Source organism: Equus caballus, chromosome 3 (genome assembly GCF_041296265.1).
Source record: "Equus caballus isolate H_3958 breed thoroughbred chromosome 3, TB-T2T, whole genome shotgun sequence".
Taxonomy (NCBI): Eukaryota; Metazoa; Chordata; class Mammalia; order Perissodactyla; family Equidae; genus Equus; species Equus caballus.
This window is the reverse complement of record NC_091686.1, coordinates 22,922,253-22,950,151: the sequence shown is the minus strand read 5'-3', so window position 1 is coordinate 22,950,151 and position 27,899 is coordinate 22,922,253. Positions and strand designations below refer to the sequence as shown.

General features: G+C 47.8%; 2 protein-coding genes and 2 non-coding genes across 8 annotated transcripts in view; 2 read left to right on the top strand and 2 right to left on the bottom strand.

Annotated features, from left to right (window-relative positions):
* VAC14 (VAC14 component of PIKFYVE complex) overlaps positions 1 to 17,278 on the bottom strand; it is a 104,398-nt gene extending 87,120 nt beyond the window's left edge. Inside the window, exons 1-8 of one of the 3 annotated variants that reach the window (XM_070262027.1) lie at positions 16,831 to 17,269; positions 3,818 to 3,942; positions 3,546 to 3,696; positions 3,065 to 3,232; positions 2,218 to 2,280; positions 1,539 to 1,646; positions 881 to 990; positions 475 to 581 (exon numbers count right to left, since the gene is read on the bottom strand). In XM_070262027.1, coding sequence (XP_070118128.1) covers positions 475 to 581; positions 881 to 882 — 109 coding nt within the window. In that variant the 5' untranslated portion in view covers positions 883 to 990; positions 1,539 to 1,646; positions 2,218 to 2,280; ... (2 more) ...; positions 3,818 to 3,942; positions 16,831 to 17,269. Of the gene's footprint in view, positions 1 to 474; positions 582 to 880; positions 991 to 1,538; positions 1,647 to 2,217; positions 2,281 to 3,064; positions 3,233 to 3,545; positions 3,697 to 3,817; positions 3,943 to 16,830 lie in introns of all 3 variants that reach the window. The other 2 variants (XM_001500754.6, XM_070262026.1) reach the window with 2 other exon arrangements.
* On the top strand, positions 6,095 to 6,165 carry TRNAG-GCC (transfer RNA glycine (anticodon GCC)). The gene has a single exon. It is a non-coding gene; the product is annotated as a tRNA-Gly (tRNA).
* TRNAG-GCC (transfer RNA glycine (anticodon GCC)) lies at positions 6,707 to 6,777 on the top strand. Its single transcript has one exon. It is a non-coding gene; the product is annotated as a tRNA-Gly (tRNA).
* A 4,650-nt stretch (positions 17,279 to 21,928) lies between the features above and the next one.
* Positions 21,929 to 27,899, bottom strand: part of HYDIN (HYDIN axonemal central pair apparatus protein) — a 335,806-nt gene continuing 329,835 nt past the window's right edge. For all 3 annotated transcript variants that reach the window (XM_023637294.2, XM_023637295.2, XM_023637296.2), the window contains 2 exons: positions 25,045 to 25,269; positions 21,929 to 23,508 (listed from right to left, as the gene is read on the bottom strand). In XM_023637294.2, the coding sequence (XP_023493062.2) occupies positions 23,026 to 23,508; positions 25,045 to 25,269 (708 nt within the window). In that variant the 3' untranslated portion in view covers positions 21,929 to 23,025. The remainder of the gene's footprint in view (positions 23,509 to 25,044; positions 25,270 to 27,899) is intronic.

Genomic DNA, 27,899 nt, shown 5'->3' with positions numbered 1-27,899 from the left:
TAGCCGGCCAACTGCCAGACATGAGCAAGACCATCCTAGACCACCTTGCCTAAGCTGACTCCCCAGTTGACTGTAGGTGCAGGATAGTTCAGCCATACCCGGCTCAGGTGAGAAGAACCACCCAGCTGACCTGTAGACTCATGACCAGTAACAGTGACTGTTGTGTTAAGCAAGTACGTTTTGCGAAAGTTTGACATTCAACAGAAGTTAATGGATACACAAGCTCCACCCTCCAAGCATTTCAATTCATAGTGCTAATGCCAAGATTGCCAGCAAGAAGGTCGCCAGATTTTACTCCCCTCTAGGATCAGACCAAGTGGAAGGGCCTCCATGTTGATAGAGACCCACTACTCCACTGCTCTAGGATCCAGGGATGCACTGCTTCACACTCCTTCCAGGACTCTTTCTGAGACAGCGAGAGAGAAAGGTGCTTCTGAGGAGGTGGAGGTGGCCATGGGGCCTTCACACACTCACCCGTGGTCTGGCAATGGATCACCAGAATGTTGGCCATCTCAGCAAACTTAACACTGGAGGGGTTCTTCTTAATTTCTTTCAAGAATTCTCCAAGGACCACCTCACACCTACCAATAAGAAAAAGAGAAGGGAAATAGCATATGACAGCCAGGGCTGGAGGAGCCTCCGCCAGGACCCATTTCTGCTCTGGGCTGGTCACCTAGAGGGAGTCAGATGGACATTTTTCAGAGGCTGGGGGTTGATGAGCTCTCAACTCCTCAAAGAAGGAAGGAAGCACATGAGCCAGGAAGGAGACAGTGAACTTCTCATTCTCCTGCTGCTGCCTGTCTGTTGGGTGTAGGGGGGGTGGTGTGTGTACTGCGGGTCTCTGGCTGGCAGCAGCTGCCTGCCTCCTCCCCCTACTCACATTTTCCGAATTTCTTTGCCATTGTCACCCAGGATCTGGAAGAGTCCATCCAGGATCTCCGGCAAATAATCCAGCAGGTTAATATCTGGCACGGACTCTAGAACCAGGATCTGACGCAGGGGAAGAAACCAGGAGGGAAAGTTACACCAACCCAAGACTCTTTGTTTCTTCCTCACCAACCCTCTGGGACTGGGCAGTGAGAAGCGGGCTCTGCAGAGGCAGCATTTCACAGCACTGCAGGTGTCCCACGTGGAGAGAGGCGCTGGCAGCTATTGTTTTTGTTAACTGTGCAGCGGAACAGTAATTTAACTCCAGGGAAGTTGAGATGCCACAGGGAGAAGGGAATGCACAGGCGAGGACAGACAAGGCTAGAAGAGGGGTGACTGCTGAAGCAGAACTATTGGCTTCAAAGAGAAATCAGGGTGTTTCCTGGGACAAGGAAAGAACAGTATCCCCCTCAGGGGCAAATATGATGGGCTTTAGGAGCAGAGCTGAATAAACGTGTTTTCAGACTATCTGATGTCACTGGCTCTTAGAGGGATAACAACAAGGCTTCTCTCTAGCCACAGGAACTGCCCAGGGTGTGCCAGAGAGCAGACTTTACTAACCTAGAGGCTCATCACGGCTGAAGAAATGGCGCCAAGGGGCTGGACCTTACCCAAGAGATGAGGAACTGCCGGGCGTACTGGTTGTTGGAGTAAATCCTCTCCCGCAACAAGGGGATGAAGCCCACCAGGTCAAACCTGTTGCTTTCCGTCACAATGTCCTGTGGATCAAAGGCATGTGAGCTTCTGAGAGCCAGAGGCCAGTGGCTGCCTGATTTGGTTGAATTACTGGCCCAGGGCTGGCACCAAGGGTCAGGCAGCCACAGAGGAAAACGGCAGAGCCCACGCCAGGAGAGGTCCCCAGAGCATCCCTCCTCTCATAGGCCAAAGGACAAGCAAAACGATGGATTTAGAGCAGGAGTCAAAGTTAAGAGAACTAATCAAATGGCAAAATCTCTGTGGTCTGGAGCGAACGCCCCGGGGAGCTTAGCATAACCAGCCACTATTGTTGAGGGCAGCGTGGTGTGGGAAGTGATAGACTCCTTTGCCCTGGCTGGGGCTGGCATGAGGCGATGTTTACGGGTGACAGAACAGTTCTGCATTTTGATTGTGCTGGTGACAACTCTATGCACTTGTTGTAGAACTGTACACCAAAGAGTCAATTTTACTGTATATAAATTAAAAAATTTCAAAAAATTAGGAAGAGTGTCCCCAGTGATAGAATTTATAAGCTGTACAGACAGATAGAAGAAATAGATTATAAAAATGTAAGTGGGGACCAAGTATAAATACCTTTAAGAGGCGGTCTAGGAGCTCAGATCCACTTTTCACATTGGGGTCTGGGTCAGCAGCCAACTGCAAGAGGCACAGACAGAGAGAGATGGTCACAGTCAATACACAAGACAAGGAATCTACTGAAATCCCACGGTCAAGGCCTGGTGCAGCCTGGAACATGGGAGGGGCACCACTTTCAGTGAAGAGATGGAATAAAGGTGGAGAGGTGGGGGTGGGCAAAATGGAACCCGGGTAAGGACCGAGACACAGTAGATGTCCTTGTTCTGCTCAGTGACCTCCAGGATCCGCTGCCACTGGTTGGGGGGTTGCCTGCTGTTGACCTTTCTCAGGTGTTTCCAATCCGAGAAGACTGCGTCCTCTCTCCACTCCTGGAGGAAGGGACAGCGCAGCTGCCAGACTGATACTCTAGAAATGACTGTGGCAGTCAGCAGGGCCTAGGAGGGGAACTCTAGGAAGCAAGAGAGGCCTTCGGGAGGGTATTAGGGACTCCAAAGCCTTTCTAAGGAGAGCTTTTTCTAGAACTTATGAGCTATGCTTTCCCCGCAGGGGAAATACAGCCTGTTCTATGGACTCACCAGCTTTACTTCTATAAGGGAGGTTAGTGCTTTTCAAACGATCATTTTTTTCCTTTCAATTTGTGGTGGACTGATACTTTCATAAAATGCAATAAAAATAAACAGAGAAATGGGAAAAAATGTAAATACAAGCCCATTAAAAAAATTATTATTAGACTGAACAGGTAACAAGTGTCCCTGGCAGCCATGTGCTTATCTGCTCCGCATGCATCTGGGAAAAAGGACTCAAGGTCTCAGAAGCTCAGCCAGCTAGAATGAGGAGCGGTCACCTTACTCAGCCCGTCAAAGAGCACGTTGAAGTGGGGCAGCACGGCGCCTCGGGCCACCTTGACGATGTTGTAGAGAGCCTCGCAGGCGTAGTAGCGCAGCCTGCTGTCAGCGTCATTGAAGCAGGTCAGCACTGGCTCGATCAACTCCTTCAGGTAGAGTCCTGAGTCCTGCGATGGGGCAGGAGGAGAAGCAGCTCAGAACAGGTCAGGCCCCAGGCCCCAGCCCATAGTGCCACCAACACCCCAGCTCCTGTGGGGATCCACAGGCTTTGCATGAGGGCTGGGCTTAAAGACCCTTTGCAGCCTCCCAGGATAGGGGCCACGCCAGGGAACAAGTCTGCAAGGCCACAAAGCCAGCCTTGCTGGTCTTAGGTGTGGCGAGAATGGCCATAAAACACAAGTCTGCTACGCCATGCTGGGTCTTGGGGGTCAGAGTGAGGACCATCGTTGGCGTGTCTGTCCTTCCATGAGAAAGGCCCACCTTGCCCAGTGCAATGGAGCAGGCGGCCAGGCCAATGAGGCCCCCCTTCCGGCTGTGGGGGTGCTGAGACAGGGCAAACTCCTGAGACAGGGTCTGGATCACATGCTTGATTTGCACGGTGTTGTTCTGGGCCACGAACTCCCGGACCAGCCTGGAGAGAGAGGAGAGAGGAGCTGCAGGACCAGTGGAATCGGGCTACCTCTGTTGCTGGCTCCAGGGGCTGGGATGAGGGAGGGAGGTGATCTGTTTAGAAAGAGGAAGCAGTCAGGTACCTCAGGGCAGGCCTTTCCCAGTTCCGCTGCTGACTGGGAGGTGGTGGTAAGGGCCATTTCTCTGTTCTGGGTCTCAGTTTCCCTTTGTGTAGAATGGAATGAGGAACAGTGGAGCTATCTCACTTCTAGAAATCCAAGAGAACGCAAATGAACACCTTGTTGGGGGCCAAAAACCTCAATGATCAACTGTCTTTATTCAACACTGGCTCAATCCTCCATTTGTGTACCCAAGAGGTTCTCTGTGTCTGTATCATTACTTCCAGGGATGCTGCTGAATCGGGCCCCAGGCAAATGGGCAAGATCCACACACAAACAAACAATTGTAGCAACCAGGCACAAGTGATACCACAGAAGCAAGAAAAATGCCATGGGCTAATCTCCTTGGGTTGACTGGGAGATGCCATTTGGGTCAGATCTTAAAAACATGAGCAGGCATTTTCTAGGTAAGGAAAAGGAAGGCAGGGCATCTCAGGCACAAGGAAGAGCCTGGCTAAAGGCAAGGAGCTCTGAAAAGACTCGGGATATTCAGAGAAGGACGAGGAGCTGGCGTGTGGGAGTGCCTAGGGACAATTAAAGGAAAAGATGATCTGGTGAAAGTTTTCTAGCAATGGGGTGACACTCTCAGATCTATGTGTTAATTAGGTACCTCTGGTGGCAGCCTGCGAGGGGGCTGGTTTCACAGGAGACTGAAAAATCCCCACAGGAGAACACCACAATTATCAGGGTCAGGAAGGACGGCCTGAAATATGGCTGAGGCAGTGGGAAAGAGTGGGGGGAGAGCTTTAAATTAAACAGAAAAGCATTAGGAGCCCATGCAATATGGGAGAGGGAAGGAAGGGCAGAGACGCCTCTGCCTCTGAGGTGTCTACCTGGGGAGTGTCTAACAGGGAGAAGGGAGGTCTGAGGGAGGCTGCTTTCATGGGAAGGCGTGCCCGTGGTCACCCTGGGGGGATGCTCCCAAAGCAGGCCCTGCCAAAGTGCAGGGGAGCAGGGGGAGGCCCGGTTCATCGGGGACCACTCCCTGTTTTCAGAGCCCAGTGGGCACAGGGGCCAAGACACCCTGCCCTTCACAAGCTCATAGCATCTCCATGGTGAGAAGCCTCACATAGGAAAATATGTGACCCATAGGAGTGACCCAGATAGCTGATGGGGAGCTGCAGCCTGAGCATCAGGGACGTCTTCCTGGAAGTGGGATTTGAGCTGGACCCTGAAGGAGGCAGGGAGGGAGACAGAAACAGGCATTCCAGGCAGCAGGAAATGTGTGGGCAAACGCAAGAAGGAGGAACTAGCCAAACTAGTCTGGGGCCCTGAGAACAGTGGCGGTGGGAGATCAACCAGGACGGGTGGGCTACGGCCATTACGGCATCTCAGATTTGGGAGAGTGGATCTCATATCATGGGTAACAGGGAGGCATCTTATGGTTTTGAAGAGCCTGGTGAAAGACTGTCTTAAGAAGCTGTGAGATGGATGAGGAGGGGGAGACTGTCCCAGCATCCAGGCATGGGAACAGGTACCAGTGTAGCGGTTGAAGCTGTGATAAGGGCGGTCTACAGATTACGGGCTTTTCAAAGCAGCTGCCTGGACTCACTGTTTAATCGCTTTGTCTCCATTATGGCAGGTACACTGCTCACCTGTTGTATAAATGAGGGTCTCAAGTTGGCTTAAAGAATTTTAAGGATGGTCAAGTCCAAAAGGTATCAATTAGTCTATGTGGTTCCAGCTCAGTATCAGGAACCTGGTAGTAATTAGAGCTGTTCAAAAATAAATGTGCTGTGCTATGAGACAATGACCACTCTTGCAAAACAGTTGTTCCATGGGGGGTAGACAGGGTTTGATAAAGATTTAAGAGAGCAAGCCATATGGGGCACCTATTCTGTGCCAGGCACTGCGTGCACAGATGAGCAACACAGGCCTGGCTCCTGTGCTGGCGGAGGTGGGAGCAAAGATGGGTATTCCAGGAAGGGGCTGCACAAATGGCCTGTGAGGTGCTTCTTTGATCTTTATAGCGTGAGATTCCATCAAGCTCACCGCAGGGGGCTGAGGGCTATGGATGAACCAAGGGCCTCTGGGTGGAAGCTCGATGCCAGTTCCATAGGCCCCCACTCCCAAAATGGCATAATAAAGCCCAGCAAAGATGGTTCTATATAAACCCATCTGGTTTCCCAAACTGGACAAACCAGCCAGGTGAGGTCCAGTGATCTGCCAGAGCTCTCTCTGAGTAGTCACAGACACAGCCCCTTGAGAAAAGCCCTGCAGATGTGTCATGGAACAGCTGGAGCATTGGTGGTTCAGTGGTAGAATTCTCGCCTGCCACGCGGGAGGCCCGGGTTCGATTCCCGGCCAATGCAGCGCTGTCCTTTTGCCTTTTCCTGGCAGGTTTCCTCACACAGAGATCTGCTGGAGGAGCCAGTCTCCTCAACCAATCCCGGCCCCAGCTGCTGAGGGTGCTGGGAGTCTCTAATCCCATTTTCCTGCTTAGTGAGCGCATGAACGGCAGCTGGGTTCTGGCACCACTGGCTGTTGGGAACAAGGCCTTCTTCATGCCCTTTGCCAGTGAGGGGACCCCTGCTGCACCCCTCAGCCTTGGCCTGTCTCCAGCAGGAAGCTGGGGTGAAACCTTAGAACAAAGTCTCAATGTACTTTTTGCTACTGAGCAGGAAGGACTTGAGCTCTAGTTTTTCTCCTGAGGTCTGCAGGCAAATCAACTTCACACACACCTTCTGCCTCCTCCCTTCTCCCTCCTGCTCTGGAGTCTAAGCTTTCTGTTCTTGCAGCTGTGCTGATGTGGCAGCATCAGAGCCTGGCCTTATACTTTGTGAATCAGCATATATACAAGGAGGCTCAGGACTGGGTTAAAAGGAGGTGCTCACACAGCTGCTGACAGCTGGAGCATTGGTGGTTCAGTGGTAGAATTCTCGCCTGCCACGCGGGAGGCCCGGGTTCGATTCCCGGCCAATGCAGCCACAAACTTTTTTTAATCCTAAGAGATTGGATTTGAGATTTCACATTGCCTAAAGAATTTGTGAATACAGTCTGACAACTGAAAATGATTTGTTTCTAGCTTGAGTTTTAAATATCTTTGATGAAAAATACTCAGTTTCTTAAACTTCACAAAGATCTAGAACCTGTGCCTACTTGTTCTTGAGGGGATCACCAAAGCTGTGGAAAGCAGCCATGCCTCCAGCTCGTGCGCAGACAGCCTGCCTGGGGACTCCGGCTGCTGACAGCACTCCTGGGGAAGCCAGGCCATGTGTCTGCTTGGTACAAGTTAGAGCAGCAGTGGGAGCGAGGACATCCATGAGCCTTTGGCAGGGAATCCAAAGAAGATCCAGCCCTACCAGCAGCACAGGCCATCCTGCAACCACCTCCTCTCCCGTCTCCTTGTTTCAGGTCACAAACAGCCCTGAGCAACTGGAAAGGGCACTCTTCCCCGTCCTAGAGCCAGCATACAGGAAGCATTCCCTGCCCCTGAGAGGCTGCCTGCTGGGGTTAGGCAGAGAGGAAATAAGAGTACACAAGCATTTTCGCGCAAAGCAGAGAAAAAAACCTGGTGAGAAGAGCGCAAGGCGAGGAGGGGACAGGCAAGAAAGAGCACGACTAGCATCTTTGGCAGGGAGGCAATCAGGAGCGGCTTCACGAGGGTCAGCGTTTGAGAGGGGATCTGAAGGGTGAGTAGGTGTCTGTTCTGGAGCTGCTCAGGATGAGGCAGCCCAGAGGGAAAAGCATGAACAAAGGCTCAGGGGAAGGAGAGGCACTTGGTTTGGCAGAGCAAAGGACACAGGTAGAGGAGAGGCAGGCGACAGGGCTGGAGAAGCTGCTCCCAGTCATGTGCATGGCAAAGGAACCGTTCTTTAATTCTGGCACCAGTAAGGACCATGCAGAGAAACCTGCAGTGGTGGGCGGTATGGATTTGAATGGCGTGTTGGGGGCTCTGAAGACCACAAAGGCTCACAGAGACTGAATGGTGAGAGAGCCTGAGGAATGGGGCTCTAATGTCGGGGTAACAGCTGCAAAAGTAGCAGGGTCTCCTGAAGGGAGATAGGCAAAAAGGACACTTGTGTTCAGCACTCCCCTGACTTTGCAGGCCCAGCAGCACCTTTCTCATTTGCTCTACGCCAGCTGGAAGGCCTACCCCATCCCAAATCCTACCAGGGCTCAACTCAGGGCACCCCAGGCCACTACAAAAATGATGGCCCATTCAAGTCCTGAGGCCCCGGAACCCCCAGGCTCTGGAAACCATGAGAACATCAGATTGGACAGCCCTGGGCCTGGCCCTGTGGGTCAACCTCTGGGACACAGCAGCAAGAGCTGTGCCACGAATCAAGCCCACACTCCTTACCTTGGCACTTGGGGTGGCCAAAGCAGGGCCAGGCTGATCTCTCCAATCTTCCTGCCTGGGTGCCCAGCATACCTTCCCATTCCAGCCAGACAGGCCTTCTTACTGGGCGCTGCTCACTCCACTCCTTCCACACTTCCTGTCTGCCCCACTCTCCAGGAAAGCAAATGCTCCACATCCTATCCTGCCTTCAAAGGGCAGCTCCAATCCAACCCCCCGCTTTTCCTGGTCATCCCAGGAAGGGATCACTCCTCCCCTGAACACTGAAGGCTTCAAGGACCCACATTCTGTACTCAGCAACGCACTGATGAACGTCACCGGCTCCTTGTCATGTGTACAGTTCTATGTCCATAGCACCTTGATGCGGTCCTTGAGGACAGACTGGTGCCACAATTCTCTGCATCTCTAGTGCCAGCCCGGTCTCTGAGCCTAGTGCTCTGCATACAATAAGTGGGGAATCGGTCAACATCTGCCTGGGGATTGGATGTGTGAAGGCGGGCAGGGCCGAAGGACCGCACAAATTGCAGGGCAAACCCGAGTGAAGCCTGGTGCTGCTCTATCGGTGACAGGGGTGGTTTGCTAATCCAAACCTAACCTGTTAGATTAATCAGTATTACATTCACACAGTCCTAAGCCCTTAGTGTTGTAATTCAAGTTAGTAGCGCAAAGGGCACCATTCCTGGGATCCTAAAATGCACACTGAGAAGAGCCCAGGGCACCTGCGGAGGGGTGACGGAGAGCTCTAACCTCTCTCCAGGGGCTCCAAAATAGCCCCCGTCAACAGGACTTGGCCTCTCTACTTCACAGGGGACGTGCAGAGACAAAAACGCAACTACAAAGGGAGGCAGAGTAAGTGAAGTTAAAAATCCAGGCACCCCCAGTTCCAGCCTAGTCTCTCTTCAAAGGACCACACTGTCTTCCCTTTCATCTACAGGTAGTAAGCTACAGGTGGGAGATCTGAAACTGAACTAGTTTTGAAGTTAATATGTGGCCCAGAAACTCTCATGATCACAAATCTCTGGGACCTTCACTGATGTAGAGGTCACAGGCATCATTACTGTTCTACGTACTAGGGAAGAGAACCTGCTTCTGCTTAGTTTCCTCTAAAAAGTGCTGAAAACCATGGCTGACGAAGTGTCCTCCAGAGGTTGCCCAGAGCCTCCATTCTCAACTGGTCAGAGGTGTCACAGGATGGGAGAAACCCCATTCCCCAGAAGGCACAAACCCCAATGCTGGCCAACTCCAAGCTTGTGACACCGCTCCCAACATCACAAAGTGCCACACCGACTACCCCCTCAATAATGGGAGGAGCCACAGACAGGGTAGGATGCGTTTGGAACTGTCACCAGCCAAAAGAGGGGGGCACCCTGGGGGCACTGTCTCAGCAACACAGCACAGCCCCTCACTGGACCCTTCTGTAACACAGCACAATGATAATCACAGGCCGTGCCAGGACTCGTGAGCCCAGCACTTCCTAAGCGCACACTCCACGCTTAGTACTTCAGCTATTCCTCGGAACAACCTCTTCTGTAGCTATTATTGTCTCATCTTCTAGATTTGAAATAGAGCCTCAGGGAAACCAAGCCCCTTTCCCAAGGTCACAGAGGACCTGAGCCCCTGACTCACCCCCAAGCCCATGCCTTTTCACCCCTACACCAGTTCCTCTCTCCATTCTCTTAAACTACATCAACTGCAAAGTGAACACACCCAGTTACGGAGGGCACACCCCTCCTGCAGAACTGCGGTCCCGAGTGAAATGCAGCTTTCTGCATACATTTCCCCACACCGTTCAGTGGTCAGACATCCCCGAAGCATGCCTCCACCACACAGGGAGCACAGATGAGCTGTGTACTTGAGATGTTTTGAAATGGAACTCTAGAACTGGTTTTCTACTGTGTAAGCAGGAAGTAAGTAACCATTTGCTGAGCAATTACTGTGCCATGAAATGCGCTGCATGCTTCACACACATTATCTGATCTAAACCTGAAAACAACCAACCAAATTAGCTATAATAATACCCATTTTACGGATGGGGAAACTGAGGCTCGTAGATGTTAAGAAACACACAAGGTCACATAACTTATAGATGCATGTGCCGAAATCAAACCTAGGTTTTTCTGACTCTAAGGTCTAAAATCTTATCCATTATGTTATACTATCCCCCTCCTCAAATATCACAGCTACCACCTGCTGGATGCCTCCTGGGTGCCAGGCACTTTACATTTATTATTTCATTTAACCCCAATCCCATTTCATAGGGTGATGTCCAAATGTCCCAGCCAGGAGGTGGCAGAGGTTTCAGCCACTGTACTCATATTCCCACGTCTTCAGAGGAGATATCCTTGGCCGTAAGGTGGGGCTAATCATTTCAATGACTTACAACATTTTTAGAGAATTAAATAATATATGCAATGTGCTCTGCATTGCACAAGCTCATCTAACAGTATTAGTGCAAAGTCAGAATCAGAGAGACAATCTGTGATCTTACATACACCACACAAGATCATGTTCACTCACCAAATGTTGACTGAGAATCTGCAATGCTCCTGGCTCCAAAAAGGACAGAAAGATAAATGCAGAGCTGCGTTTATTCCTGTGTTGTAAAACTTTCAGCGTGGACTTGGGCTGCTGCCTTTTTTTTCCCTGGCAAGTCCAATTATCCGTCCCAGTTCTCTATGTAACATGCTGTCCTCAGACGGCATATCCGGGCAGCAATTTCCCACAGAGAATCTGGGTAAACATCTCCATCTGCTTTGCTGAGCATTTAAGTAATTTGGTTTCTACTTGCTCATGAGTCTCCAGTAACTGAACGGGAAAAGTGGAACATGTGCCTCTGAAGAAGGGCCAAAGACCTTGTGATAAGGCCTAAGGGTTAACTGACAAAATATCCTGTGCATCCACTGGACACAATCAGTGGAGAAACTCTAAAGGAGAAAACGGGTCAGAGACAGCAGGAGGCACGTTTGGATCTCAGGTGACAATAACTGTGACCACTTAATGAGTGCTTTTCTTACACTGTTACCAACCACTACAGGCATTCTTGTATTTTTAAATTGAGATATAATTCACACACCATAAATTCATTCTTTTAATACATGCAATTTAGTGGTTTTTAGTAGGTTCACTAAGTTGTGCAATCAACACCACAACCAATTTTAGAACATTTTTTCTTAAAGATTGGCACGTGCGCTAAGATCTGTTGCCAATCTTCTTTTTTTTTTCCTTCTCCCCAAAGCCCCCCAGTACATAGTTGTATATTCTAGTTGTGAGTGCCTCTGGTTGTGGCATGTGGGATGCCACCTCAGCACGGCCTGACAAGCGGTGCCATGTCCGCGCCCAAGATCCCAACCAGCGAAACCCTGAACTGCCAAAGCGGAGCACGCGAACTTAACCACTCGGCCATGGGGCCGGCCTCTAGAACATTTTTATCATCCTAAAAAGAAACCCTGTACCCATTAGTAGTCACTCCCAACTGTAGCCCAACTGTCTCCCCTAATCCCTAAGCAGTCACTAGTTTACTTTCTGTCTCTATGGATTCGCCCATTCTAGATATTTCATACAAATGAAATCATACCATACAAGGCCTTCTGTAACTGGCTTCTTTCACCTAGTGTGATGTTTTCAAGGTGCATTTATTTTTAAGATGAGGAAACCGAGGCAGAGAGGTTAAACCAGAGGTGTTAAACTCAGATGCTTATGGGGGCCAGGCTGGAGGTATAAGTGAGAACGCCACGGGAGGTAAGACAGGCTGTGGGGAACATGCCAACACAGGAGACAAACTGGGGAGCCCATGTCCTGGCCTGTGGGACGGGGGAGGCCCCCAGGTCGTCCCTGATCTGCTCTGTGGGAATGTGGGCCCCACAGAGCCACACCTTCCAATTCCTTAACAGAAGCCAGAAACCCGAATTTCACTGCAAAATTTCTCAACTTAAGATATCCTGCAATCCAGGCCAACCCAAATGGGTCTTCTGGCAGGACAGAGACCCTGGCTGCCAGTCTGTGACCCCTGGATCAAGCAATTTGCTGAGGGTCTCACTGCTAATAAAGAGCAGAGCTGGGTGGAATTCTGACCCAAACTCCAAAAATCGCTGTAAGCCACTTGTTAATAAAGTGTCTCCTCACAGAGGTGGCAGGCTCCAAAGAGCCAGGTCAAATGCAACAGTTCACAGAGTGCCAGGGATCCCTGCTCCCTCCCACCTGGATTTCCCTAGCAGGCAAGGACGCATTACCATCATGCCTCCCTTAAGGAAAGGGATACATTCTGAGAAATGTGTCATTAGGCGATTTTGTCGTTGTGGGACCATCACAGAGTGTATTTACACAACCTAGATGGCATAGGCTACTACACACCTCAGCTATATGATACTAACCTTATGGGACCACTGTCATATATGTGGTCTGTTGTTGATGGAAAGGTCATTATGTGCCGCATCATTGTATCCAGGAGCTCAAATCCAAGAAGCCCTCCCTTGGGATTTGGTGTTCTCAGCGGGCGTGGCTTGGGTACCCACGTTTTCTGACTTTTGGGACTCAAAGTATAGGAACACTGGAAACTTGGCACTGAGCCCAGCACTGGTTACCATGAAGTGCACTGTCTTTGCCAGCTGCAGTGTGAGGCTCTGCTACCGTGGTGCCCGCTGTGGGGCACATTACCCCCGGCAGAGCGAGCATCGACCACATTTATCAGACTGCCTGTTGGCATTTCTCCCCCCACTAGATTCTCCTGGCGAGCAGAGCCTGGGGTCTTACCAACCTTTTCATCAGGTCTGATCAGTGACTACAGCCCCTGAAATTGAGAGCCCACGGAACCTGAAACACCCATTCTAAAATTTTAGCCTAAAGTGCCATATCTCTTAGAAAATTGTGGGGACATGTTGGAGTGAGGCTGTGGGGGAAAAAGCCCTCCAGGACTGTACACACAGGCTCCCACATTTAGCCATGAGATCCTAGTCACTCGACACAGCCTGGTCTTGAGATTCTAGAGGCCACAGGTCCTCCAGTTGAGCCAAGCATCCAACTCTCTGCATTTTTAGAGTCTGAGAGGCCTGTCATCAAGATAAAACACCCTCCTCTTATTAGGAATTTTAATCCCTCATTGGAACACCATTTGCAGTACTGGCTCTGTCACCTGAACAGATGGGCTCTGGAAAACTGAAAGTGGCAGTTAAAACCACCATGGAGATGTTCAAGTACGAAATTTCTTTTATTAAATATATGTCCCCCTTTTGGGTAGGGAAGAAGCCTTTTGAGACAGAAGAACCTGGGTTTTTATCCAGCTCTAGCAGTGAAAGCTTGGGAAGATTATGTAACCTCAAGGAGCTTCTGGCTCCTCATCTGTGAAGTGGGGTAACACTACCTGGTTCATAGGGCAGCCATGGAAAGTATATGAGATGAGGGGCACACAATGGCCCAAGGGAGGTTTCACTGCCCTCCTCCCCCAAATCGGGCAGACAGCACTTTACACATGATCAGTTTTTTTTATTATGATCACTGTAATGGACTGAATTGTGTCCTCCCAGCAAATTCATATGGTGAAGTCCCAAACCCCACTGTCACTATACTTGAAGTGTTAAAAAAAGAGACAACAGGCCCAAAATGGAGTTACTTGTGCTCAGCCCATGTCACTAAACCGAGACTTAATATGTGTCTTAATTACAGTTTCAGCCTCTCCCAGGAGTAGAATCTTAAACCAGTCAATCTGGAATTACCTGGTCAGGAATTACCTAGTGAGGTAGTCTGCCTGAGAGAACCTTGCCACCCCCCCAAAGGAAGGTGACCTTGTTCGAAACAATCTACTCTTTGCTAATACCTTCCTTCTCCCACCTGCTTTCTGCATAAAAAAGTCTTTCATTTTGTACACTTTTTTGGAGCCTCTTTCTATTTCTCTTCGGATGCTGCCTGATTCATGAATTGTTCAATAAGGCCAATAAGACCTTTAAGATGTATTCAGTTTTGTTTTTTTACAGGAGACAGGGCCTCTAAGGAAGTAATTAAGGTTAAATGAGGTCAGAAGGGTGTGGCCCTGATCCAACAGGATTAGGTCCCTATATGCAGAGACACCAGAAAGCTCTCTGGTGAAGCACAGATGACTAAGTCACTATTTGTCCCTGAACAATTTGTGAAACACATACTCTGAGGAACATATCAAACTGGGCACTCCTCATTCCAAATATGGCTGAAGAAGGCTAGAAACTGTAGGGTCCTTCAGGCCAACACTTCTCAAACTTTAAGGTACACACAAATCACCTAGGCATCTTGTTAAAATGCAGATTCTGATCCATAGGTCTGCAGTGAGGCTGGAGAATTTCTTTCTAACAAGCTACTGGGTGATCCTGATGCTGCTGGTCTGTGGGCTACACTTTTGAGTAGCAGAGTTCTTAGACTGCAATGTTATTTTCCCTCGAAAATGTATGGTCATTCATTCATTTAGACACCAACTGTCAAATGCTGGCAGGCACTGTGCTAAGTGCTGAGGATACATAAAACAGGGTCTCTGCTCTTAAGGAATTCATAGTTCAGTTAAGGTCCCAGGGGGTTTCTCTGACTTTCACAAACCAAGGGCATGTTGAATACAAAACGAATCTCATTGAAAACCAACCCTTACAGAACAGCCTGCAGAGTGAGAGCACTTACACAGGTGGTGCTGGAGGCAGCAATAATGCTGAGATGAATACCTCTGTTAAAGGACTCAACAGATGACTCAAGCTATGATAAAACCAGACATTACTGAGAAACAGAGTGGGGGATGGACAAAACTGGGTGTCAATGTAGCTTCAAAGCCAGTAAAACCCACGGACATGGAGCCACATCTGTACATCAGCTCTGGGTCTCCTACACCGTACAGTGATGCCCATCAGTAAGACTTGCCAGCATTAGTGAGAGCCAGGGTATAAAAAAGCAGCAGTATCAAAAGAAAGCAGTCAAGAAAGTAGTGCTTGATGAGAGAAGCTAGATGGTTTTGGACGTATTGAATGTTAGAGCTGAACGCGAGGGTCCTCCTAGCAAAGTTCAGTCAACCCCTCAGTTGAGGAGAAAACTAAAACCCGAAGCAGTTAAGGCAGTGGTTCTCGATACGCTGATTTTGCGCTCCCCAGAGGACGTTTGACAACGTCTGAAGACAGTTTTGGTTGTTAGAACTGATGGAATGCTACTAGTATCTAGTGGATACAGACCAAGGATGCTGCTAAAAACCCTACAATGCACAGGACAGCCCACCACAACCAAGAATTATCTGTCCCAAAATGTCAACAGTGCTGAGGTTAAGAAACCCTGAAGAAAGGAATTTGCCCAGCGTCAAAGAATGAGTGTCACACCATGGACTACATTAGAGTTGTCAAACAGAACATTCTACAGTGATGGAAATGTTCTAAAATCTGCACTGTCCATTATAGTAGCCAGATGTGGCTATTGAACATCTGAAATACGAGTAGTGCGACTGAGGAACTGGATTTTAAATTTTTATTTTATCTTTAATAATTTAAATGTAAACAGCCATGCATGGCCAGTGGCTACCCTATTGGACAAAGCAGAACTACAACTCATACTTCCTGACTCCCAGACTGGCATTCTTCCATTTTCACAGCCTGCTTCTTTCCACTCTTCTGAAATTACCCACATGATTTTATCACACATGACTTTATCACAAAGATGTGACTGGAAAAAATCAAATGTAAAATAATAGTAGGAAAATCTTAATAAAACATTCCTAGTTAAACATCTTTTTTTTTTTTTTTTTTTTGCTGGGACAGATTCACCCTGCGCTAACATCTGTTGCCAATCTTCCTCTCTCTCTCTTTTTTTCTCCCCAAAGCCCCAGTACACAGTTGTATATCTTAGTTGTAAATCCTTCTAGTTCTGCTGTGTGAGCCACCACCACAGCATGGCTACTAACAAACGAACAGTGTGGTTCCACGCCTGGGAACTGAACCCCAGCTGCCAAGCAGACTGCGCCAAACTTTAACTGCTAGGCCATCAGGGCTGGCTCTTAAACACCCTCTTTTGTACATCGTGAAGTAAAGCAAAATGTCAGATCTTAGTTAGACATACATGTAATAAGACCGAGGAAGCAAGAAAGGTCAAATTATTCCTACTTCCACTTGCAGGGAAGGGTGATATGACAGAGATAAAACAAACAGTCCTCTGAGCCTTGAGATCTTGAGGTTTCAAATCTGATTTCTCCACTGGGTCACCTAACAGTCCCTTTCACCTCTCAGAAGCTGGGGCAAGAAGTGAGGCAGGTCAACAACATTAGCAAATTCTCAAGCTGTCCACTTCCCTTCCATCAGAGTCCACTCTCTGATTTGCTACTTTTGATGGAGACCACAACGAGGACGCAGCATGTGCCAGGCACTGTGTTAAGGGCTAAACATGCATTATGTCGCTTTATTCTCACGGCAGCCCTACACTATACACACATTATGTCACTTCATTCTCACAGCAACCCTTTGGAGCACCAGGAGGTTAAAGAAATTGGCCCAAGGCACACGGTCAGTTAGAAGCAAAGCTGGGACTCCCAATCTCTTGCTCTCAAGCGTTGCGCTAAGGGCCTGAAACCTGGAGAAGCAACACTGTCTGGAAAGGCGTGAGGAGTTCCCCCGGGGTGGAGGACCCTCGCATAGCCAGGGCGGGGTCCCAGCTCTGCTCCCCAAGCCCAACCCCGGGTGACGGCGGCTCTTACTTCTCAATCTCCAGCGCTGCCACCTTCCGCTTTTCGTAGAGCTTGTCATTGAGGGCGCGCACGATGTTGGGCGTGAGCGGCGCGAAGTCTTTCTCGGGGTTCATGGTGGCAGCTCGGGGCGCCCACCGGAGCCCCGCGACTCCTCAGCCCGCAGCTGCCCGGGCCGCGCTGGGGCCAGGGGAGTCTGCGGCTCTGCGCTTCCTCCGGCGCCGGCTCATGGACCACGCCACTCCGGGCCCGACTGGCTCGCTCCGCCGCCGCGCGCCGCCTCGGAACCCGGACCCGGACTCCGTCACCGCACGCCTGCCCCAAGCCGCCTAACGGCTCACGCGACCCGCTCCCGCCCAGCACCCGCCGTGCTTAAGGAGCAGCGGCCATGTTACTCAGGTCACGTGACGCTGCAGCAGCTTCCGCCTTCCGCCGCGAGGACCCGCCCCTCGCCAGCCGCGCCCCCGCACGCCGGCCTCAGGTGGATTGGCCACGCCCCCGCCAGGCCCCACCTCCTCCCCTCACACTCCCGCTTTCCGCTCCGCGTAGCCTGAGTGGTTTGAGACTTGTTTTGTGGGGCGTGTATCCCAGACCCTCGACTGCCCGCTGGTGGTGGGTTTGGCGAGTTGTGGGCTTCTGTAGACGCTGGTGAGAAAGAAGGGGCTCATGGAGCTTTGACTCACTTGGCATAATTTATTCAATACTTACTGAACTCACTAGTTCACCACTTCGTCACCAGTTTCGAATATGCCAGTGTTTCCTAAATCGGAGTAATACTATCACGATTTTCGCCATGTCCTAGCCACTTGTACTATTTTAAAGATATTTTTCTCAAATCAACTAACAAAAAAACTTCAATTCCTACTTTAGCCGTGCTTATGCCCTAAAATCATGGGTTTGAATAGTTATATATTTTTCTAAAACATATTAAAATAAATTCTCAATTAAAAACAGTACTACCTGTCTACCACCTAGGATCTCAGGTGCCAACAGTGGCTGTTACCCCATCATTTGGAACTCGGTATGTGTTTACCATGCTCTGATCTCTTGGAGGGCTGGGTTACAGAGAGCGCGAGCCCCAAATCTGCTGAGTGCAGGTCTCCAGGTGGATCCACTATAAAGCAGCCCCTCTAAGTGCTTTCAACCACACTAGATGGTTGAACAGATACTGAAGTTATATGGTAAAATTTTAAAAAGCACTTTATGGATGCAGTAACGGGGAGCTGCATCAGAGTTCCTTATCATAAGCTTCCACAGTGGACAGGGACTTGGGACACGGGCTAGACCACAGTGGAGCCCGATGAGTATGAAATATGAACATAACATGTGGCGGTAGTTTTCTCTAATGAATGAAAAGTACACATGTAAAACTGACAACATTCTTAAAAATGGAGTATTATCCCCAATCCATAGATCAGAACCTATGGGACACAGCGAGTGAGAGGCTATGGTGGGCTGAATTCTAAGATGGCCTCTGAGATTCCTACCCCTTTGGATACATGCCTGTAAAACCCCTCCCCTTGAGTGTCAACAAGACTTGTAAATATGATAGGCTGTCACTCTTAACAATTATTATGTTATATAACATAAGAGATTTTGCAGATGTAATTAAGGTCCCTAATTAGTTGACTTTGAGTTGATAAAAAGGGAGATTATCCTGAGTGGGTCTGACCTAATCAGGTGAGGCTTTAAAAGAGGTTAAAAGAGATTTGAAGTGGGAGAGAGATTCTCCTGCTGGCCTTGAAGAGTAAACAGTAACAACAGTGAACTGTCTATGATGGGCCACATGGCAAGCGCCTTAGAGTGGTCTCTAGTTGCTAGAGTGGTCTCCTGTTGTCAGTTGCCAAGAAAATGGGGACTTCAGTCATTTGGCTGCAAGGAAATGAATTATGTCAACACACTGAGAGAGATTGGAAGTGGATTTTTCCCCAGTTGAGTCTCCAGATGAGGATGCAGCTGGCTGGCATCTTGATTTCAGCCTGTGGGATCATGAGCCAAGAACCTAGGTCAGTCTATTCTGGACTCCTGACCCATGGAAACTGAGATAAGAAATTTGTGCTGTTTTAAGCTGCTAGGTCTGTGGCAATTTGTTATGCAGTCACAGAAAACAAATACAAGAGCTAGCCCAAAACTCAGTAAGCCACCGAGAAACTGTGTCTAGAAAAATCCATGAAAAATGTGCTTTCCTTTAATGATGGGATTTTCACAGCTTTTAAACCTTTGCCAACACAATCCAATGAATGAAGGTGAGTTCACCAACAATCTGAAAACTGCCCCCAATATAGATTTATCTCAAGAGAAAATGTATTGCTTAATAGTTTCTTCCTCTTACCTTGAGACCAAGTAGCACTGGTAAGGCCATTTCCAAATGTCTTACAAAGTTTATGTCTAGGATTTTGACGATGGTTGATGCAAAACAATGAACACAAATCAATGGAAATCATTTGGCTCTGTTTCTCCTGTGTGTATTCATTTCCCCTGGACCCGTATCTTATGTAACATTCCATCTGTTACTTTTGCTGTTTGGTTTGACTTTTTCTTAAAGGCAAACTAAATTTCCCAAGGGTTGTAATGTGATACAGTTTTTAATAATTGAAACCGTAAAGAAATATTTTTTACCAGAACGAACTCTTTTTCTCCTGAAATCACATTCTGGACTAGGTTGCTAAGAAACCAGTTTCTTACTTAATGTCCTACCTTTAGTTTAGAAGTTCCTGGAAAGAAGTGGTTGCTTTTCTCTGATATCTTGGAAAATGCCAACTAACTAAGGATATTTATGCATAAGTGGACTGGCAGTGGTGCTGAGAATAAAGCCCAAGGGCCCCCATTGCCATATCTACATGCTCACTTCTCCTCCGACCCTGGTGGCCAGCCCTGGCCAGGCCTGCCATGCTCAGACTCTTCTAGACTAGTGGATGACTGATACGCCTGCTTGCACACTCGCCATCATTTCAGAGCTGTAACTCATCTGTATCTGTGTAATGCCTGGTTGTTATTACATAACTTGCAGATATTGTAGCAAGAGGATGCTGGTGACACTGTAAGAAATTGTACCCAAATCTTGAACTGTATGTAACGGTTTATCCAACAGCAATGTAATTTTGTGGGAGTTTCAGGACAACATGGTTGAGGGTGTAAGAGGCTTGGGAAATCCCACACTTGGGATTTCTTGAGATGTGGCAGGCCCTCATGGTGTCACAAAATCGTCATCTCTGACCTAAGGCGTGTCTCCCCAAAGAACTGGTTAGACTTAAGATGCTACACTCACCAGGGCCTTTGTGTTGAGCAGCATCAGGGGGTCCCATTCATGTAGTATTCTGTGCACAGCGCTCCCTGGAGTTGTGCCGCCTGGTGGCCCGGATGTTTTCTGAAGAACCCCCAGTAGGAAGTCTTCTGGTCTGCTTTGTTGAGAATGCATTCTTTGAGATGTAACTTCCACTAGTTTGTGTCACCAAGCCTCTTCAGCCCTCTGTTGAGCTATTTTGCCGTTCCAAATTTGCCAATATGAAATGACTTTGTTATTGTCTTTCTGAGGCCAAGGAAGCATGAGAACAACCTGAAGGGTAGAGACGTACCCCATCTCAGGTCATCCTGCAAGGGGGTTCGTGCTGGGCGAAGTCTGAGCTGGGCGATGGTCCCAGGGAGAAGGGACTGCCTCCTCGCTCTGCTTGGGGGCCTGCAAGGCTTTGAGCCCTAGACTCAGTGGCTTGGGGAGCTGGAGCAGGGATAAGGGGGAGGGGGAGTTGCTCCTGGCCACCTGAAGGCACCATTTTTCCCGCAGTGACACTAGGAAGTGGCCAGTTTCTATAGCAGCCAGTGTCTGGGGTAGTGGCTGGGAGCCCTCCATCGTCAAGAGAACATATCAAAATGCTGACTGTCCCAGTTAGAGGGGTCTCCGAGTCTCACCATGCTCTGGCTGCTGGCTTTTAGCCAGCTTTCGTCCATCTTTTCTTCAGTTGCCAACAACCATTATCATACTGAGTTTAAAACTGTTGAAAAGGAGCCCCTTTTGAAGAATTGCTTCCCTATCCCCAGCTATGCCTCCTGTGACTGGGTGGGAGGAGGGACATTTTGGGGAGGCCGTAAGCAGAGACTCCTCTCTAGGGCTCTGAGGAGAGCGTTAGGGCTGTGGATTCCAGGGTGTCAAGTTCTGTTAGTGGCCTTTAATGCCACGCTCTCAACAGCAATTGTGCACGCGAATCCCCTGGAGATGGCATTAAAATGCAGACTCAGATTCAGTGGGTCTGGGGCCTGGTCTGAGATCCTGCATTGCTAGCAAGTTCCCAGGTGCTGCTGATGTGAGGAGACTCAAGGCTTCAGAGCTGTGCTGCTCACGATGTGATCCTCAGACCAGCAGCAACAGCATTACCGGGAACTTGGCAGAAGTGCAAATTCTGGAGCCCACCCAGACCCACTAAATCAGACCCTCTGAGGGTGTGGCCCGCAATCTGTGGTTTAGCGACCCTCCAAGTGATTCTGGTACATCCGAAAATTTGAGAACCACTGGTGTCGTCAGACTGTGTATGTGCGGTCATAGCATGTGCTTGTTGATCTCCGCCTCCTCTCAGATTGTTGCTTAGTGCATCCTTTCTCATCTAACCTGTGGGAAAATCTGTCATAGTTCTTTGTCTTTATGCCCACTAGCAGTGTCTTTGGTGGTTACAAAATTGAATTTGTTAAATTTAAGTCTGCAAATACTTTAGGAAAAGCTTCATTTGGTACTAGCTGTTTGTAAAGTGTACTGGGCTGAGGGTTGGGGAGACGTACAAAAGTAGTGGAAAAGTCTGTTTCCATTAAAAAACACCTCCAATAGCTCACTGAAACACAGGTTGCTGGGCCACACCTCCGGCGTTTCTGACTCAATAGGTCTGGGATGGGCCCAGAGAATTTGCATTTTTAATAAATTCCCAGGTGAAGCTGATGCTACTGGTCCAGGGACCATTTTTGAGAACCACTCCTTTGGACCATTCATTCCCAGATGGCCATCTTCTTTCATGCCTCCTCCCTCTCTTGCAGGTAGGCTGTAGGGGATGAGTAGGGAGAAGGAGGTGGAGGCAGGGGGACTCTCCGGCAAAGATGTGTGTGTGGAGAAGCAAATCCACTCCAGGGCCAGGCTTTAACCATCTTTATTTCAACAGGTGGTGCCAACAGTAGGTGGTCCTATTAATATACACTGCAGGACCGAGGGGAAGAATCTCGGCTGAGGCAGACATCATCCTCCTCCTTGGATGTACTGCTTTCCCTCGGAAGAAAGGCACTGACTTAAAACATCACCTTCCACGTGCACACAAAATGGCTGCAGTTTCAGCATATCAAATTGGGACGTGGTCCTCTCCCTGGAGAATGTTCCTGACTCAGCTGCAGTATTAATGGCCAGGCAGGTGTTTGATCTGTGACACTGGTTCTCAACTCTGCTGTACAAATTTTAAAAAATGATGCCCAGGGTCCCTCCCCAGACCAATTAAGTCAGAGTTTGGGGAGGAGGGTTCTGGACCATAATTAGGTGATTCTGATGTGCAAGTGGTCCGAGAATCACTGCTCTACAGGCAGATTGCTGTGCACAGGGCTAGGGGTGGGAGTGGAGGGCTGGGGTCTCCATTAGCGTTTCTCCAGGATCTGGCCTTCAGTGAGAACTTGCTGTGGGGAACAGACATGGGATTCGGAGACAAGGGAACATCCCCAGCCCGTGTCCCTGCAATGACTGCCCTGATGTTATCTGTTCATCGCTTTGAAAATACTGTCTTACTTGGCTTTTATGTGAAAGGAGAATGAGATATCACTTCAAAATAGAGCCATGTCTAGGGGCTCTTTAAGCCATTATGGATTTTTAAGAGGAAATTGTGGTGCCCCAGTGTCATGCACCGCCAAGTGCTGTAGGATAGAAGGTCATGAGTGTGATGCTTGAGTCATCTTATTAAAAATGGGGATTCTTACATAGTACTTGAGCTTGGGGAACATGTTAAGGAAATCCAGAGACTCGCCCTTGCGAAGTAAAATACAGCTGTTTTGTGTATTACCATGTTTAATATGACATATATGTTTCAAATACATATAATATGGAAATAAGTGCCTCTATAATTGAATTAGAGGATAAGACAGTACCTTTAGAGTTCTGTTTATTTTCTCTACTCTTCGCCAGGCTAGAATGATATAGATATTAAGGCTGAGGAGATGGCTTTTTGTTGATGCAGCTGACCCTGAGTGCTACTAAGGGGTGATCCCCTTCAGATAATAAACCCACTTGATTCCTGTTTCTCTGCCTTCGCCGGGAGGGCAGACCACAATCAGCTTGCTGGTGATGGGTGTTTTGCTGCCTGACGGGTTTCCTTCAAAGGAGACTGTGATGTTATTGACCTTCTTGGGCCGCACGGAGTCCAGGGCACGAACTGAGAAGGCCGGGTTCTCCACGATGTAGGAGAAGGCGACGGGCTGGTAGAAAACATTCTTGAAGGGAATGACTATGTTGTACCCAGCTCGGATCATATAGGGACCTTGAGGCTTGGGGGGCAGAGCTGTTCCAAAGAGGGGGATGATATACTCCCCGCCTGTAAGTGATGACAGGATCAGGAGGCCCTTGGTCTCACCCAGGTGGCTGGGCTCAAAATAGACTTCCACACTGACTTCAGTGCCTCCCTGAGCCCCTGGGGCTGCGTTAATGACCTTTTCCGTGTGGAAGTCTGGAGAGTCGGTCTGAAAGGGAAACAAAGGCACTCGGCTCACACAGGATCCTGAAGAGCATACCAGACGCTCAGGTCCACCCCGAGCCCCTCCACTCTCAGACATCAGGCAACTTGTGTCTGTGTGAGGCCAGGCAGGTGATACAAAAGCCATGCCCTTATTAACTCCCCTGAAGAGCAGATATTCCTATTATCCCTATTTTACTACAAAGAAACTGAGAGCAAGAGATGTTAATAACCTGCCTGAAGACACACAGCTGGATTATGTTGGTATGGCAGTCACTGGTGCTGTTCCCCCATAACCCCTTCTTCTTCCCTTCTGTGCACAGGGAAGACTGAAAATTCTGGCTCCTCGTGGATGGGTGGGACCAGTTCTGGACAATTAGTTGCGAGCAGAAGTGAAAGGTGTCACTTCCACACTAGAGCCTTTCCTTGCCAGTGTAAGACCCCTCAGGGTCTTCTTACCCCTCTGGTACTATGACTGGAAACATTTGAGATAGTGGTTGCCCTTCAGCCTGGGTCCTTGAGTGGCTGTGACAAGCAGAGTTCCCTGCTGAACCTCACTGGACAGACAGCATACACGAGAGACAAATCTTTGTTGTTTTAAGCCACTGAGATATTGGGGCTGTTTGTTACTACAGCATAACCTAGCTTCTCCTGATTGATATGACTGACCAAGATCCTATGCTTCTTGACTATAGCACAGGACCCCTGACGTTAACTGGGCACATGGCCACCCAGTGTGAAGGCTGCACCTCCTAACTCCCCTTGCTGCCAGGTGTGGTCCTATGAAGTTTTGTTCAGTGCAGTGTGAGTGGAAGTGATATATGCAGCTCCCTGCTTTTCCCCTTGTAGTTGGCTGGAACATGGATGTCGCGGTAAGCCATTTTGGTGCCTGTGGACCAAAGCAACTCTCCAACGAGGGAAGAGCATCAGGACTGAAGGAGTCTGGGGGCCTGATGTCATGGAGCCGCCATTCCAACCCAAACTGCTTATGCCCACAGTGTTATTCGACAGAGGAATAAACTTCTATTTTGTTGTTATTTTGGGTTTCAGTAGTTAAACCTATATTCCAACTGATATAATAGGTAACATATTATGGGCCAGGCTCTATGAAAACGGTCTTTTATACATATTTTAAAATCCTCACAGTAATCCTGTGAGGTCGGAGTATTATTGCCATTTATAGCTAAGCTTAGAGAGCTTTAGTAAATTATTCATACGAAGAGTAAGTGGTGAAGGCAGGAGTCAAACCCTAGTTCCACAGCCTACACTCATGACCACTGAGCTCTACTGTCTCCCTGTATTGATGACTGAGATGTTGGGGAAGCAAAACTCTCCCCACCCCCAGCCCAGCTTGTTAAGATAGAAAGTCTGTAAGGAAGAACCCAGGCCTGGTGCTATTTATTTCTAGTGGGAGTTTCCAGAGATGAAGCTCCTCACTCTCTCTGAGTTTCACACTTCTGCACCCTCTGTGTCTTCCTCCCATTATTTTTGAGCCCAGACTTCTGGCAAGGGAAGGGCGAAGGGTGGGGCAGGGGCTGCTCACCCTGCAGTAGTATTCTGTCCTCTGCCGGGTATAATTGGTGAACTTGGCAAAGATGCTCTGGCCACCGCCAAGAACAGCCTGGAAGTAGACGGGCTTTTCTGGCAGTGCTGGTGTGGCCTTCAAATTGAGCTCATACTGGTAGTAACCCAAATCGCTGTTGTGCAGTGTTAGTCTCCCCAAGGTTTCTCCAGCTTTCAGGGGCTGGAATTCAAATGAGAATGTGCCCTGCAAGAGAAGACAGAGGCTGCTGTGGTGCTGAAAGTCTGACCCAGCCCCTACCACCCAGTGACCTCGGAGCAGGCTGGTGGCAGAAATGGTGCTTCACAAGCAAATACTCACACTGCTTTTGAGCCTAGGGAACCTCTGTCCAAACTAGCTCACTTTCCTGCCCTTGGACCCCTTCTAGCTTTCCCTAGTCCAGGTACTTCTATATCTGGAATCTCCTTGAATCTAAAAAACAGGAGCTGGATCCTCTCTTGAGCAACACATATGGAGATGGCGGGGGGGGGGGGGGGGGGTGCTGTCAGCAGGAGGGCTGAAGGCTGGCGGCTCTTTCTCTGCTCATAGCCAACTTCAGAGCAGCTTCCTGGGTTCTCCCTCCATTTAGGGGGTACTTTTTCCTTCCTCTGTTACCAGCCATAGCAAAACAAAACAAGAATGAAAGAGTATTGCTTATAATAGCAAAACAAGGGAAACAATTCAATGCATTAGCAGTAAGAGATTGGTTAAATAAATTACAGTTTACCCACTTCAGTGGAATATTATGTGGCCATTAAACAGGAAGAGACAGAGCTATAAGCATTAGAATGAAAGGTATTGATGATATTGTCAGTGGAAAAAAGGAGGTTCCAGAAATGTATAAAAAGTATGAGTTTATTTTTATGGAGAAGAATATGTCTATGTATATATAGAAAAGAGACAGCAAGGATATATATCAAATTGTTACCAGTAGTTGTTGTCTTAGGGTGGGAGAAATGGGATTGTGGGAACTTTTAATTTTATTTCATATACTTTTGTATATTTAAAATTTTGTGTTTTTTTTTTTTTTTTTTTACCATGAGTAGGTATTGTTTCTTTAAAAAAAAAAAACACTAGTTCTTATTGAAAACAGAATAAAAAGAGGATATCATTAAAAGTTGTAGATGTTTAATAGAAAAGAATATAGTATATAAATTTAATGATTTTACCAATTTAAAAAATTTAGTTGAAAATGGACAAATGTATAAACAAATGTAACTTACAAAAACAGACAAGAAGATTAAAAAAACCCTATATAGTCCTATAACCATTAAAGAAATTTAATCAATAGTAAAAAATTTTCTCTTAATGAAATTCCAGGATCATTAGGCTTTACTTGTAAGTCCTACCAGACAATCTAGTATTCCACAAATTCTTCCAGAGAAAAGAAGAAGAAGGAACCCACCTCAACCAGCATAATCTTGATAACAAAATGCAACAGGGCTAATAGGAGAAAGGAAAGTTGGATGCCAGTTTCCCTCCTGAACATAGACACAAATTACCTAATAAAAATGTTATCCAACTGAATCCAGCAATATGTAAAAAAGAGAACACTACATGACTAAGTTGCATTTATTCCATGAATGAAAAGTTGGTTTAACATTAGAAAAGCCAATCAGTTGCCACACAGACAAATTAAAAGGAGAACAATCATATGAACATCTCAGTAGATGCAGTAAAAGCACGTGATAAAACTCAGCATTGGTTCATGGTGTTTTAAAAAAGCTCTCAGCAAACTAGGAATAGAAGGGGATATCTGTAATCTGATAAAGGGTATCTATAAGAAACCTGAAACAAACATCATAATAAATGGTGAAACTTTGAAAGCGTTTCCTTCAAGATCAGGAAAAAGACAAGGATGCTTCTATTGTCTTTCTAGTCAATGTTGTTCTGGAGGTCCTAGATAGCCCTAGAAGATGGGAAAAGGAAATTCAGGAAAAAGTTTAAAAAGGAAGAAATGAAATGGTAATTATTTACAGATGATATGATTGTACATTTAGAAAATTTAAGAATCTATAATTAAAATTATTATTAATAAATGAATTTTATAAGATTGGGCACAAAGTCAATATTCAAAAATCAATTAGATTTCTACATGCTTGTAACAAATAGACAATGCAATCTTAAAAAGATGCCTTTTACAATAGCATTAAAATATGTAAAACCTAGAAGTAAATCTAACAAAGAGTAAGGCCTCAACATAGAAAACCAAAAAATGTTATTGAGAAAAATTAAAGACAACTTAAATAAATGGAGATTTGCTCATGGATTGGAAATCTCAAGATTGTAAAGATTTGAAGTCTTCCTATGATAGACAGGCTCCAGGATGGCCTCCAGTAATCCCCGCCTCCTAGTAGTCACACCCTTGTGTAGTCCTCTCCCGCACTGAACCAGAGTTGGTCTGTGTGACCACTAGTATATGGCAAAAGGGATGGCATGTCACTTCTGAGATTATGTGGAAAAAGACTGTGAATTCTGTCTTACTCGCCCTCTTTCTCCGCTGCTGTCTCAGTTTCTCTTAGATCTCTCACTGTAGAGGGAGTGAGCTGCCTTGTTGAAAGCAGCTCTGGGGGAAGCTCACATGGTGAGGAACTGAGGCCTCTGGCCAACAGGCAGCAAGGAACTAAGGCCTTTCCAACAAACACATGAGTGAGTTTGGAAGCAGTTTATCCAGCTCTAGTCAAGCCTTGAGATGACTAGAGTCCTGGCTGACTCTAATGTCATTTGAATGCTCAAAACCAAGTTACTGAAACTGCCTTCTAAGACAAAACCCTGGACCGAGAGAAACCTCTGAGAGTAGAAGCTATTTGACCATAACTGAGATACTAAAGCCAAAG